This window comes from Coregonus lavaretus, assembly GCF_964263955.1.
Source record: "Coregonus lavaretus genome assembly, chromosome: 10".
Lineage (NCBI taxonomy): Eukaryota > Metazoa > Chordata > Actinopteri > Salmoniformes > Salmonidae > Coregonus > Coregonus lavaretus.
In genome coordinates, this window is record NC_139997.1 from 39,160,582 (window position 1) to 39,176,975 (window position 16,394).

The 16,394-nt window shown below is 42.6% G+C and overlaps 1 protein-coding gene across 1 annotated transcript in view; it reads right to left on the reverse strand.

The window, feature by feature from the left end:
• LOC311136644 (teneurin-1-like) overlaps positions 1–7,093 on the reverse strand; it is a gene marked incomplete at both ends in the record, with an annotated part of 197,434 nt that extends 190,341 nt beyond the window's left edge. The window contains one exon of the mRNA XM_084170849.1: positions 6,877–7,093. Within this exon, the coding sequence (XP_084026975.1) occupies positions 6,877–7,093 (217 nt within the window). The remainder of the gene's footprint in view (positions 1–6,876) is intronic.
• Between the last annotated feature and the right edge of the window lie 9,301 nt (positions 7,094–16,394).

The window sequence follows — 16,394 nt, forward strand, 5'->3', positions numbered from 1 at the left end:
TTTTTTACATTAACCTGATATAAACAGTTCTGTGGGAATGAGGTTTGTGCAGTAGGCCTAATACATTATCACAGCATATTGGCTATATGCCTGGCCTGCCAATATTGTTATTCTCAGACCAAATTATATTTCAAAACTCAAGCTTTGATAACAAAATAGATCCATTGGTGTAGCACTTGCAAGGCACAGCTGAAGATAAATTGAAATAATTTGCAAATAATTTGCTTTTTTATTTTACTGGACTGATGGTACTTGCATCTGATGGTCATGGTGCTTTCAAGACAACTGGGATATCGGGGAAAAAACGAGGTAAAATCATGACGTCAGTGATCTTCAGGTCGGAAAGTAGGTGCATTTGCCACGTTCAAAACACATGGGAACAAAAAGAAAAACGAGCTCCGACTGGGAAAAATCGGTTTGAACGGAATTCCAACTCAGGAACTCGGCCTCTTTCTAGAGCTCTGACTTTCCAACCTGAAAATCACTGATGTCATGATTTGACCTCGTATTTTTCAGAGTTCCCAGTTGTTTTGAATGCGGCATTTATCTCGAAAGTTAGCCGAGTTTCCAACTTGGAATTCAGAGTTGGATGACCATTCAAAAATATTTTTCAGTCGGATCTCGTTATTTTCCTTGTTCCCAGTTGTCTAGAACGCACTGAAGTCGGAAGGTGGAGATTTCCAAGTTCCCAGTTGTATTAAACACGCGTCTCAGCAGAGGGAGGGAGAGAGCAGCAGAGGGTACGCCTCTCACGGTCCCTGCTCTCTTCCTTTCCTCCAGTGAGACTGACCAGAGAGAGGGGACACTGTCTTCCACCTGATGGCGAAACTCGAGTCGCACCGCATCTGCCTCATGCACAAATTGATGTTGTTCCTATGACCAGAGAAAGTGAAATATTCCTTGATATTAAAATAGACACAACGTTAATAATAATAAAAATGCCGGGCTATTGATAAACTTGGCTACTCATTCATTGCAGCTGCAGCGCAAGTGGAATATGGGAGATGCGCGTTTTATATTTTGTAATAGTGTTGAATAAAAACTTAAACATGAACTCACTCATAAAAACAGCAGCTCTTTGCTGTATTCTTTGACAGTCTCTCTGTGGTCATGGCTTTAACAGTTATTCAATCTTATGTAAGCTAGTATCAAACTTTGCTGTGGCCGGGGTTGTGGAACTCAGTAGGCACGGTAATTTGAGCTATCCGATAGGCCAGTGCAGTAGGCGCACTCGATTTAGCCACAGATCTCCCAGTCCGCCAGGTAGGTGGAGTTAGTCTTTTCATACAAATGAAATGGGTAAACATTTTGCTTACCCGGTGCACAGGGCTTCTGAATCAAGTGCACCTACCGCCAACAGCGCAAAAAATAAATAAAATAAAGGAACGCAAGCCTTTATCATTGGCTTTTCTACACAAATGTTTGGTGATCGACTAGGAATGCCTTGAAGAACGATCAGTCGATCGCGATCGACCGGTTGGTGACCACTGCTCTAGATAGACTATTTTCCCAGTCATTGTTAATAATGATTCACAGAGAGTGCTGATGTAATCTCGAGAGGACTTACAGTTTATTGTCATCTTGCTGCAAGTCTCTTTCAGGACATCCACCTCTCTCTGTGAAGGAGGATCAATCTTTATCAACATTTACACTGCTGAGCGTGAAATGACCTCACCTTAGAGATAATTTGTGATAAAGACTGGGTCACATAGCTAAACCAGAATAAAATATAACAGAGTACCTTCACTTAACCCTTACACTCAGAGATTAACTGTACATTATCTAATTAGATTTTCTTATCAAAACGAGTTAAAGAGTGTGATATCAATGATTGCAAATACCCGAGACCTGTTATACTGTATAGTGATTTAAAAAATGAATGATTTAATTAAATGTATTGATCAAATTTTAGGTAAATTGGTTTAGCAACAGTTTTAATGGATTTGACAGGGCTGCACAATAATCAGGCGTAGATCAGAATCCTGTGTGACTAGACTCAGTAATATCAGCCTGTGGCCATGGTCTGTATTCAACTTTGTGGTGCGGCTTGCATATGGAGAGGTGTCGTTTTTCTTTAAACTGCTCTTGAGAATCCCTCACCAAGGTGACTTAACTGACCTCACTCTCAAGTAATAATCTCTACACTAATTACGCCAGTCAGGAACCCATGTCCTTGACCAATTTCTTGTCAGTGAATATCTCTCTACGACCTCCTGCCCCTTAAAATCACAGCCGCGAAATGGAGGCACCAGCGGAAAATGGGAACATAAATGAGCACAGAGAATGTTCTCCTCTCCACGAAAGGGGCTGAAATCCTGTGCATACTGTTTTGCTATCAATCTGTTCAGGTTGAAAAAGCTGCTGCTCCGAGCAAATGTCATTTGTTCATTTTATGCAGTTTCCAAGGTAACCAGAACAAAATGTTTTGTTCAGTGTATCATTTGAATACCGCAATACATGGGAGCATAAAGCCGATTTGAGCTCACATTTGCAGTTAAAACAAACCAATAGATGACAAGATGTATTTTCTATCATTCACATAGGTTTAAAGGTAAATCTAAAGAAAATAAGATACTACTGTATAAAGATGATCGTTTGATTAGAAATGTCACTGTTAATCATATCAATGTGAGGGATATGATGTTCAGGTGTTATTCATATGTATGTAAAATGTGCCTTCAAATACAGTACACTGTATGTGAAATAAATATTAAGTGTTCTCTTTAGAAAGTGTAAAATCATAATTTGAATTAGAAATACCTACTCTAATCTTCTGATGATCAATCATTGATAGGCATCATTAGAGGATCCTCATATAGATTATAATGACATCATAGTCATTATACTGAAGACTGATTGTTTCAGCATGACTACTTTGTTCTCCAATTATTCTCTTCAAATGATTCAATTGATATTACAATGATCAAGGAATGTGTCATGTCAACTACAGTTGAAGTCGGAAGTTTACATACACCTTAGCCAAATACATTTAAACTCAGTTTTTCACAATTCCTGACATTTAATCCCAGTAAACATTCCCTGTTTTAGGTCAGTTAGGATCACCACTTTATTTTAAGAATGTGAAAATGTCTGAATAAAAGTAGAGAGAATGACTTATTTCAGCTTTTATTTATTTCATCACATTCCCAGTAGGTCAGTATTTGGTAGCATTGCCTTTCAATTGTTTAGCTTGGGTCAAACGTTTCGGGTAGCCTTCCACAAGCTTCCACAATAAGTTGGGTGAATTTTGGCCCATTCCTCCTGACAGAGCTTGTGTAACTGAGTCAGGTTTGTAGGCCTCCTTGCTCGCACATGCTTTTTCAGTTCTGCCCACACATTTTCTATAGGATTGAGGTCAGGGCTTTGTGGCGCAGTGGTCTAAGGCCCCTAGAGATCCTGGTTAGAATCCAGGCTCTGTCGTAGCCGGCCGTGACCGGGAGACCCATGGGGCGGCGCGCAATTGGCCCAGCGTCGTCCAGGGTTGGGGAGGGAATGGCCGGCAGGGATGTAGCTTTGTTGGTAAAGCATGGTGTTTGCAACGCCAGGGTTGTGGGTTTGATTCCCACGGAGGGCCAGTATGAAAAATATATAATAATAATGTATGCACTCACTAACTGTAAGTCGCTCTGGATAAGAGCGTCTGCTAAATGATGTAAATGTGATGGCCACTCCAATACCTTGACTTTGTTGTCCTTAAGCCATTTTGCCACAACTTTGGAAGGATGCTTGGGGTCATTGTCCATTTGGAAGACCCATTTGCGACCAAGCTTTAACTTCCTGACTGATGTCTTGAGATTTTGCTTCAATATATCCACATAATTTTCCTTCCTCATGATGCTATCTATTTTGTGAAGTGCACCAGTCCCTCCTGCAGCAAAGCACCCCCACAGCATGATGCTGCCACCCCCATGCTTCACGGTTGGGATGGTGTTCTTCGGCTTGCAAGGACCCCCTTTTTCCTCCAAACATAACGATGGTCATTATGGCCAAACAGTTCTATTTTCGTTTCATCAGACCAGAGGACATTTCTCCAAAAAGTACGATCTTTGTCCCCATGAGTAGTTGCAAACCGTAGTCTGGCTTTTTTATTGCGGTTTTGGAGCAGTGGCTTCTTCCTTGCTGAGCGGCCTTTCAGGTTATGTCGATATAGGACTCGTTTTACTGTGGATATAGATACTTTTGTACCTGTTTCCTCCAGCATCTTCACAAGGTCCTTTGCTGTTGTTCTGGGATTGATTTGCACTTTTCGCACCAAAGTAAGTTCATCTCTAGGAGACAGAACGCATCTCCTTCCTGAGCGGTATGACGGCTGCGTGGTCCCATGGTGTTTATACTTGCGTACTATTGTTTGTACAGATGAACGTGGTACCTTCAGGCATTTGGAAATTGCTCCCAAGGATGAACCAGACTTCTGGATGTCTACAAAAACATTTCTGAGGTCTTGGCTGATTTCTTTTGATTTTCCCATGATGTCAAGCAAAGAGGCACTGAGTTTGAAGGTAGGCCTTGAAATACATCCACAGGTACATTTACATTTACATTTAAGTCATTTAGCAGACGCTCTTATCCAGAGCGACTTACAAATTGGTGCATTCAACTTAGGATAGCTAGTGGGACAACCACCACTGGGGGAGGGGGGGTGTAGAAGGATTACTATTAGACTATTCCAGGTATTCCTTAAAGAGGTAGGGTTTCAAGTGTCTCCGGAAGGTGTTCAGTGACTCCACTGTCCTGGCGTCGTGGGGGAGCTTGTTCCACCATTGGGGTGCCAGAGCAGCGAATAGCTTTTACTGGGCTGAGCGGGAACTGTGCTTCCGTAGAGGTAGGGGGGCTAGCAGGCCAGAGGTGGATGAACGTAGTGCCCTCGTTTGGGTGTAGGGTCTGATCAGAGGCTGAAGGTAAGGAGGTGCCGTACACCTCCAGTTTGAAGGTAGGCCTTGAAATACATCCACAGGTACACCTCCAATTGACTCAAATTATGTCAATTAGCCTATCAGAAGCTTCTAAAGCCATGACAAGCTGTTTAAAGGCACAGTCAACTTAGTGTACGTAAACTTCTGACCCATTGGAATTGTGATACAGTGAATTATAAGTGAAATAATCTGTCTGTAAACAATTGTTGGAAAAATTACTTGTGTCATGCACAAAGTAGATGTCCTAATCGACTTACCAAAACTATAGTTTGTTAACAAGAAATTTGTGGAGTGGTTGAAAAACGAGTTTTAATGACTCCAACCTAAGTGTATGTAAACTTCCGACTTCAACTGTATATATAAAAATACACATTCACACATAGAAGTCACACCTTCAACAAAAATGTTTTATAATAATAATAATAATAATGATACCAAATAAATAAATATATAAATATGTGAAAACTGTATATTTCACAAGTGCATTTATTCCAGGACTCCATGAGACGAGACAGAATAGGGTTAGAAGAACTTGTATGTAAAACAATAAGAACAGCAACAGTGATCAAAGTTGAACTACGGCGGTACAAGTGTATTATCACCATTACAATAATGTTTTACGGTAATCTTCTGTTATCATCCATGTTCTGCACTTGTACATACTTTGCCCACTTTGCCCAATAACCTTACAAATATATTTCGTATAGGTCCTATGTAGAATTGACATCATAAAATACAACTGTGGTGAGGAAACCTTACAGTAGCTCCTATAAATCATTATTTTCCAATGACACTGTCGTTTGTGATTGTGTTGTTGCCCCAATCTCACAAGCGCTTGTTTTCCCCCGATATCAGTAACGGTCATCATGGCCAATAAAATATTGGTTATTGTCCCAGATTTGTCTTATCTGGGCATCCCTAGTAACCGTGAATATTTGACAAGTAATAAAGCAATATGGAAATGTATGAAATTACTGTTACCTTATCAAATGTCTTATCAAATTAGAAATTAGTCTATAATAATTTCAAGTCCTATAATGTGTATTGTGAAAGATAAACAATCTCCTTTAATCTCCATAGTGTTATTTCATGTCTTCCTGAAGCCATCAAGCGACAGTGATGACATACTGCACTATGTCTCCAGTGAATAAGGTAGATAACAATATAGACTGCAATGTAAAGCGGAGTAAAAACATCTCCACTCAAACCATTCATAATTCTTTAAGTGAGTTTTGACCTTGATTACATTGTGTTTTCCCTGCAACACTCATTTCCTATTCTCATTTCCTAACGATAGATTTGTTTAGGGTGGATAAAATAGAGGTGTGATTGTGTTATTTTCTACAGAGAAAAAGTCAATTCAAACATAATTATACAACCCCCCCCCCACCATACCATCCCACCCACCAAACCCCAACACAGCCTAAGGTGTTAAAAAGCTCCTATGTGTGACTGACTAGGAAACAATTGATGGAATAACTGAATTACCTCTAATTCAAAATTTTCCCAGCAATATACAACTGAGTCTACCTTCCACATTAGCATGCAATACTTCCATAGTCACTGCAGCAGCAGCAGAGCAGAGTTTTCATACATTTGCCAGGGGATATGTGGATACGGGAACATGAGATTATAAAATTCATTCTGCTAGCTGCAATGTCACGATAGCTGCAATGTCTTATCATGCATACAATCAGTTATCCAGTCACACTGCCTTACCTTTTTCCCCCTGCAACCTCCCTGCCATTTTGATTTCATAACTGACCATAACCTGTGTGCAGGGAAAACTGATTAACCTGAATGTCAAAACTGGAACCTGGGATAACTCCAAAATGGAACGGGCATTTACATAATAAATGCCCCCACTGCAGTTACCAATTAAAATGAATTGCTATTTCAATTCAATTACTATTTAACAATCTCACTTTGACTGGTTAAATTGGTTTGTGGTGTTATGCCGTACCTCCAGTGGGCTCTTCCACTGTTTTCTGCTTGGCTCTGTGGCTGTTGTAGTTGAGTCTCATCTCCTGGCCGTAGTCGGGCAGGGTCTCTCGGGATGTGTAGGATTTGCAAAGGTTCCTGCCATCCTCACTTTCGTCTGAGGAGCTGGTGTAGGCAAGCTCCATCTCATTCCGGGCCTTGGACAATGACTGGTAAGGCTTACAATCCATCTGCTCCATGCCTGGCAACACTGAACCAAACTCATTCAGTCATGGGATCCACAATGCAAGACCAATCTGGAGGAAGAACGAGAGTGGAGACAGAGAACATACTTAGAACAATTAATATACATTTACATTTTAGTCATTTAGCAGACATTCTTATCCAGAGTGCATACATATATTTTTTTTTTTTATGTTCATACTGGCCCCCCGTGGGAATCGAACCCACAACCCTGGCGTTGTAAACGCCATGCTCTACCAACTGAGCTACATCCCTACCGGCCATTCCCTCCCCAACCCTGGACGACGCTGGGCCAATTGTGCGGCTGGCTACGACAGAGCCTGGATCTCTAGTGGCACAGCTAGCACTGCGATGCAGTGCCTTAGACCACTGCGCCACTCGGGAGACATATTGTCACGCCCTGGCTCTGGGACTCTGTTATGTTGAGCCAGGGTGTGTTGTTTCTATGTGTTTTGTGTGCTAGGGTGATTATCTAGTATTTTGTTTCTATGTTGGCCGGTGTGGTTCTCAATCAGAGGCAACGTGTATCAGCTGTTGCTTGTTGTCTCTTATTCGGAACCATACTTAGGCAGCCTGTTTTCCACAGCGTGTTGTGGGATCTTGTTCCGTATGGTTTGTATTGTAACCAAGGACTTCACTTCACGTTTCGTATCGTTTGTTGTTTTGTTCGTGTGGTGAATTAATAAATAAGTATGTTCACTTATCACGCTGCGCATTGGTCCATTTCCTCCGACGATCGAGACAGAAGATCCCACCATAACTGGACCAAGCAGCGTGTCCAGGAGCCAACGCCAGAGAGGGCTCTAAAGGATATTAACCTCGACTGGGTCAAGCCGCGGGAGGAGGAGAGAGGCTGGACTTGGGAGCAGAGGAGCGAGAGTCTGGCGAGAGCCATGGAGGCCTGGCCCACGGGGAGGAGAGACGCCCAGAATTTTTTTAGGGGGGGGCTCACGCCGTGGACGACGGGGCAGCAGGAGGCCGGGATAGAGTGGTTCAGCGGGTTGGCAAAGGAGGCCGCCAGGTTACGGGAGTCACTGGTCACCAGGGGGAAGGAGAATGTAGAGGCACGGCGAGAGGTACTGGGGTGTGTTGCCAGTCCGGTCCGGCCCGTTCCTGATCCCCGCGTAGGGCCAGTGGTGTGTGTCCCCAGTACGGTCCGGCTTGTTCATGTCCCTCGCACCGAGCCTATGGTGCGCGTCGCCAGCCCGGCCCGGCCTGTTCCTGCTCCCCGCACCAAGCCAATGGTGCGCGTCGCCAGCCCGGCCCGGCCTGTTCCTGCTCCCCGCACCAAGCCAATGGTGCGCGTCGCCAGCCCGACCCGGCCTGTTCCTGCTCCCTGCACCAAGCCTGTGGTGCGCATCGTCAGCCCGGTCCGGCCCGTTCCTGCTCCCCGCACCAAGCCAGGGGTGCGCGTCATCAGCCTGGTCCGGCCCGTTCCTGCTCCCCGCACCAAGCCTGTGGTGCGCTTCGTCAGCCCGGTTCGGCCCGTCCCTGCTTCCCGCACCAAGCCTGTGGTGCGCGTCGTCAGCCCGGTCCGGCTCGTTCCTGCTCCCCGCACCAAGCCTGTGGTGCGCGTCGTCAGCCCGGTCCGGCCTGTTCCTGCTCCCCGCACCAAGCCAATGGTGCGCGTCGTCAGCCCGGCACAGCCCGTGCCTGTTCCACCGGTGACTGGTCCGGCACCGGTCAGCTGCTCCACTCCGGAGCTAGAGCAATCCGCTCCACCAGTGTTCAGTCCAGCTCCGGCCAGCAGGGCCAGACCGGACCAGGGGCGCTTTGGGGGGTTTGTTGGAGGGTGGGGGTCAAGCCCGGAGCCGGAACCGCCTCCGAGGAGGAATGCCCACCCGGCCCTCCCCTGTTCGGTTTATGTTTGGCGCGGTCGCAGTCCGCGCCTTTGGGGGGGGGGGGTACTGTCACGCCCTGGCTCTGGGACTCTGTTATGTTGAGCCAGGGTGTGTTGTTTCTGTGTTTTGTGTGCTAGGGTGATTAACTAGTATTTTGTTTCTATGTTGGCCAGTGTGGTTCTCAATCAGAGGCAACGTGTATCAGCTGTTGCTTGTTGTCTCTGATTGGGAACCATACTTAGGCAGCCTGTTTTCCACAGTGTGTTGTGGGATCTTGTTCCGTATGGTTTGTATTGTAACCAAGGACTTCACGTTTCGTATCGTTTGTTGTTTTGTTCGTGTGGTGAATTAATAAATAAGTATGTTCACTTATCACGCTGCGCATTGGTCCATTTCCTCCGACGATCGTGACACATATATATACCTCACACATGGATCAAATAAAATAAAATAACATTTTATTTGTCACATGCGCCGAATACAATAAGTGTAGATCTTACAGTGAAATGCTTACTTACAAGCCCTTAACCAACAATGCAATTTTAAGAAAGAATACCAAAAAAAATAGCACAAAACCATTAAATAAAAAAATAATAAGAAATAAAAGTAACAAATAATTAAAGAGCAGCAGTAAAATAACAATAGCGAGGCTATATACAGGGGGTACCGGTACCGAGTCAATGTGCGGAGGCACCGGTTAGTCGAGGTAATTGAGGTAATAGGTACATGTAGGTAGAGTTATTAAAATGAGATAATGTTGTGTCTCAGTATTGTGATAAAAATATATCACCCAAGTAAAAAGTAATTATTTGGATATTAGTGTCCTTAATCAACGTGTTCTTGTTCTAAGGGGTTGCTGCTGGGTGGTGGTGGTAAAAGATTGAGTTGCTTTTAGAAACACAGCGGAGGAGCCGTTGTAGGAACAGATTGAGAGATAACAATCAAATACAATGACTGAAATCATGTGGTGAACAATGTAGTTCTTGCATCCTAGAGCAATGTCTTCTTATACACTCTACTTAAAGTGCCAATATGTAACTTTTTGAGCAACCTGACCAAATTTACATAGAAATGTGGGTTATAGATCCATCATTCTCCTTGAAAGCAAGTCTAAGAAGCGGTAGATCTGTTCTATGTGTGCTATTTCTATGCTTCTCATTCTTAAGTTTAGTTTTTGCATCTTTTACTTTCGGTTTTGTACACCAGCTTCAAAATATATTTCACAGCAGTTTAGATGGTACAATGATTCTCTACACTATATTATCTTATTTTGTCACATAAACTGAAATTAGCCAAACTATTACAGTTTTAGCAACCAGGAAATGGCGGAGCGATTTCTGCATAGTGCAACTTTAATATAGCAGGCTTTGAATTCTCAATTGCATCCTAACATCACATCCTGATACCTGACACAATTTTTAGAATCAATATTTATCATTAGCATTATTCAGTAGTAATATAACAGTAGCACAATGATGAATACTGATATTTTGCATCTGTGTTCTAGTGTAGGGCTGCAGTTCATCACAGCACAGTAGTGTTTTGCTGTGTAGTGTAAAGCACACTAGTAACCTTGACATGAACCCGTCTGTTCTGCCCTGAGCTCTGCTTGGGCTGACCTTTCTATCATTGCCGCCTGACAGCCACTAAACCTTGGCCTTGACCCAAACACTCGCCCCGTGAAGCAGAGAGGATTGCCTTCACCCCACTGTCCTTCTATCCTCTGGGAACAGAGGGGGGAAAACTCCCCATACTACAAACTTCAGCAAGAAATCAGAAGAGGCTCCTGACAATGTTTGCCCTCTGACATTTGTAATCTTTAACAGCATTCAAGACAAATATGACAATCAAATGCTCATTAGGCTGCGCCATCTTTACCCGGCTTGTGGTAAAAGGTTATTAATTGCAGACTCAGTACATATCTTGCTTGACTAATTGGCAGTTGAAGGCATTTTTATGGGCCATTTGTATTCTGTGCTGCAGCCAGCCCCCTGGCCAGACGAGGCTGTTCTTCTGTGCGTGTAGAGGTAATTACTCAGGGTAGGTGTGGCTGGAAAATGATGAGTGGGGAGTCAACACCACCAGTTGAAACAAGGCTGTTTTTTGTGAGGTTACTTTATAGTCTATAAGGCAGTTCAGTTCAGGGCTTTAGACACAGGCTGCCAACCTCTCAGTGTTTGGTTTCTCCCGCTGTGGGGGTGTATGCATTGCTTATCAGAAATGCACATGTTTACATTTAGTAGACGCTCTTATCCAGAGCAACTTACAGTTCGTGCATACATTATTATTATTTATTTTTTATACTGGCCCCCCATGGGAATCAAACCCACAACCCTGGTGTTGCAAACGCCATGCTCTACCAACTGAGCAACATCCCTGCCGGCCAGTCCCTCCCCTACCATGGGCCAATTGTGCACCGCCCCATGGGTCTCCCGGTTGCCGCCAGCTACGACAGAGCCTGGATTCGAACCAGGATCTCTAGTGGCACAGCTAGCACTGCGATGCAGTGCCTTAGACCACTGTGCCACTCAGGAGACATATGCCAAAATTTATGCAAATTATGCCTTTATTTTCATAAACATATTCATTTGTGGTCATTGTTTGTCTATTTGTGCAATAGTATTGTATTAAATTGTATAATCAAAAAGTGTATCATTAGAATTAACCTGTTTAAAGGTGTAAATGGTTTATGTCAGGTTAGGGCATGTCATTTTAGCATGTTTGCGGCTAGATTATGGTATACAGCTACGTTAAAAAAGTTGCATGTTTTAATCTCGTCAGGGAGAATTTTAGCATTTTAGCTAGCCCTAACCCTTTTCCTAACCTAAACTTAATTATCCTAACCTGCTACGTTAATTCTCCTAACCTGCTGCGTAAGTTCCCCTAACCTGCTATGAAAAGTCACTTTTATCCGTAGCTGTATACCATCTAGTCAAAACCTTTTAGCATGCCCGTTCTCACTTCTCCTCATTAAGGTAGAGCTCTTTGTCTTGGTAACATGATGTGACTTTAGCTATGCCATAATATTTAGATGCTTGAGTTTATGGGCGTTTTGCCTGTTTGAGGCGATTTCACCTTTGTCCGCCAGTTGAGGTAATATTGCTATTGGCAGTGCCAGTTCTTATTTTTTTAATGAAGTATTTTTGTCATCAACTATTTTCATAATTTCTCACCATTTGTAGGCCTATATTTTGTAAATACATATCTGGATCCAGTCTTCTACCAGTTCTACCACCAAATAAATAGGCCTACCACCTATTTTTTCACCTGATCCTCTGACTCCACTGTTGCAGCTCCACACCAACTAACTAGGCTACCCTGTTCTCTATCATTAGGTTAGAGACAGGTAATGGACTTATTGTGTACACCAGTGGTCACCAACCGGTCAATTGTGATCGACTGGTCGATTTCCAAGGCATTCCTAATCGATCACCAAACATTTCTGTAAAAAACAACAACGATAAAGCCTTGCGTTCCTATTTTTTTTTACATTCGTTTAACACGCTGTTGGTGGTAGGTGCACTTCATTCCGCAGGCCTAGCGCCCGGAAGGCAAAGTGTTCCCATTTTGAACCATTTCATGTGTCTGAAGGTAGAACTCCGCCTACCCGACAGGCCCAGAGAGCAAATCAAGTGCACCTATAGGCCTACCGCTGGCCAATCAGATCAGATCAGCTCAGATCACGGTGTCTGCACAGTTTCCTCGAGCCATAGACTGTAAAAGATAAACCTCAAACGTACAGCACAGTTGATACTGTGTGATTTTAAAACTTCTAAAACCATGACTAGAGAGAGACTCAACGAATACAGCAAAGAGCTGCTGTTTTTAGGAGTAATTTTAATTATTAAGTTGTTATTTAGCACTGTCAACACTTTGTTCAACATTTTTATAAGCCATAAAATAGCAAAGTGTTCCAATAAGCTTGTGTTGTTATTATTAGCGGCTTGTGTCTTTTTTAATAACGAGGAATATTTCACTTTCTCTGGTCATAGGAGTAACAACATGAATTGGTGCATGAGGCAGTGCGACTTGTTTCGCCATCAGCTGGAAGATTGTGTCCCCCTTTCTCAGCGGACAGAGGGACGGGGAGTCGGGTGAGAGGCAGCCTCACCGATGCTCCCTCCGTCCCCTCAGACTGGCCATCAGTCCAGAAAAAAAAAACTCATTATTATGCTCACAAGTAATACAACAAATTATATATTACCAGTGTGATCATATACTGTACCTATTTTAAAAAAATATATAATTTCAAAATCGTCTGAGAAGAACAACACTGCCAGGGAAATTCAAGCATAGCCATTCAAGTAGGCCTATAACCTACTGCACAAACCTTATTGCTACAAAACTGTTTTTAATTGGTTAATGTTGCATAGGCTTACGTAAAAAATATATAATTGAGAGGTAGATCTCGGCTTGCATTTTGACTCAGAAAGTGATCTTGGTTCAGAAAAGGTTGCTGACCACTGGTGTACACAATGTCTTACAAGAGGTCCTCTTATGAACCACTTCCTCTGATCAAAAACGAATAAGTGGTGGCTACAGCATGCATATACGATCATTTATTTGTGTACCTTCTTAACTTAGATAGGGATCTGTTTATTCTTACGAAAGAAACTTAGCGGATACAGTAATATAGCTACAACCAACATGTGCTGAATATGGAGCCAGAAATCACAAGAACATCTTCATAGTGAGATTGAAAGAGTTCTCGATATGATCAACAATACAAAAATGTTACATCTCATAGCTGAATGTATTAAATTACTCTTGGTGAAACAGGAACAATAATAGCAGACTGACTTGATCCAGTGCAAAGTTCATAAGGGAAAACAAATCCAATCAAAAAGGTTGATATTCATAACTTTATTTTTCCCACTCAAAAATCAATATTAATCTGTAAATGTCATTCAAATCAGCAGAAATAGAAAAAATATATTTCCCCATCTCTGAAAGGGCACGTGCATAATGTAGCACCGGGAAAATGTAATATTTTATCTTCCAAGCAACTTGCAATTTAACTACGCATTCCTAAAATAACATTGTGTTAATATTACACAACCCTTGCATTTTATGAATGTGAATCATGTTCCACTTGGGAGACGATCAGTCTTATTTCTCTTCCTAATGCTCCATAATGATATTGGGTGATAGTTGTACCATGATTGCAAACTATACCATTTGTCTGCTTGGTTAAGACTGCTTAGTTCTACCTCTCTGGTGCTTAGCAAAATATGTTTTGAATGCAGAGGTTTAATGGGAGCACATTGGGGCTAAGGCAGTGTCTTCTGATGAGCACCAAGTAGCTTTTAATGAGATGATTATGGTGTGTGTAAATAAACTACCAAGTGGACACACAAATCATTCAGAGTAAGACCAGCCAGCACAACACACAGTAATTTGCTCATTATCCATGGGCTTTAACAGGATGAATGTTGCTGTACATCTATTTGTGGTCCATGACCTTAGAATGCAAAAGCCAGTACCATTCCGGAACACTCAACATTCCAAAGCTCCATGACAAAATAGTCAGTACCACTGTAGAGAGAGAGAGGAGAACAGGCCTACTGCTACGAGAGAAAAAAATGAAAATATTTGATTTCTGGTATTTTCTGTATGAATACAATATCCTGCCTTGGTGTAGTACACTACAGTATTACGTCCATTAATCAAAGGCTGTTTGGTTGTTTGGTGCCAGTTTGTCATGCACCATGATGCTGACTGCGCCATCCTGGGACTCGGCAGGGTAAAGTGCTTGGTGTTAATTGGGTAGCTAGGTGGGGAGATACAATATTCAGATTAAAGTCCCCCGTCGAGTCTGGGAAAGTCTGGCCGGTCGGCCCATTATGGGCACACCAGCCACAAACTTCATTACAGTGCTACAGGCATGCCGTAGGCACTCCCTGCCTCAATCTCTGTCATAGAGCTACACTTCTCTGAAGTTATTCCTCTTCTTCCAACTGAGAGAGAGCTGTCATTGTCATTGCTCTATAGTATGCATCTGGTGGTGAGTGTTTTCTACCCTACTGTATTTTCACCCCAGCTCATTCTCACATAAGCACTGTTCCTAGGTCAAGGTTAGTATGTCCCCAAAGGGATTGGCTTGAGCGCCTCAAGCACAAAAACCTATCACTTAGAATGTGTGATGTAACTGATTCTTGCGTGCGCTGAAGATGTCTTCATAGACATACATAAAAATACATCTCTACCAACTTTGATTACAAAACTGTTGGAAGGAAGTGAACAGTAACCACCACACTAGAGGCAGCTCAGCTGCAAACTGTAGAAACACCTGCATGTGTGAGAAAACATTAGCTACTTTAAATTAAAACATTTCAAAAGGGGTGCATCATAAGGTTTTTGATTTGAACATTTCCTTCCCAGTATATGTAACACTGTAGAATACTAAGGATGTGCATCTTTCCCTTTCAAGACGATTCTATATGTATCTAGATACATGGGCTCCGATACGATACAGGAACGATACGTCTTACTTTGATTCGGTGCGATTCAGTTTGATTAGCGAAATAATCGATGCGATTCGGTTCGACGCGATACAATACAATTCGATGGACTAACATTTGTTGCATAAACACATTCATTTTCCATCCTAAACTAAAATCTGCTGCTGATGGAGCTCATGAACTGGGCCTCTCTGAGCTGGATCTGAGCTGACTTCTGTGTGTGTGTGTGTGTGTGTGTGTGTGTGTGTGTGTGTGTAAATGATGTATGTCTATGGTGTATGTACTATGTAGGCACCTGATCTGAGCCATAAGGGAGACTAGGCATCTAACGCACCACTAACAGATTAAGGGGGAGCAATGTAGCCTGTTCTTTGCCCCCCGCTTTGGTTCTGTATTCACCATCGGCCACTAATTAACTTGCCATTTTTGCAGATTAAGTGTTTAGAGCTAGTAATGTATTAATATTTATTGTTTACAAATTGGCTATGACATAGCCAATGAATATATAGCATAACTTTGGATTTCACCCCCATCTCAAAATCGAATGGTTCAAATCAAATCAAATTTTATTTGTCACATGCGCCGAATACAACAGGTGTAGACCTTACAGTGAAATGCCTACTTACAAGCCCTTAACCAACAATGCAGTTTTAAGAAAAATAAGTGTTAAGTAAAAAATTGATAATCAATTTTTTTTAATTAAAAATCATTAAAGAGCAGCAGTAAAATAACAGTAGCGAGACTATATAAAGGGGGTACCGGTACAGAGTCAATGTTCGGGGGCACAGGTTAGTCGAGGTAATTGAGGTAATATGTACATGTAGGTAGAGTTTAAGTGACTATGCATAGATAATAAACAGAGAGTAGCAGCAGCGTAAAAGAGGGGGTAGGGGGTGGGGGGGGGGGCAATGCAAATAGTCTGGGTAGCCATGATTAGCTGTTCAGGAGTCTTATGGCTTGGGGGTAGAAGCTGTTAAGAAGCCTTTTGGACCTAG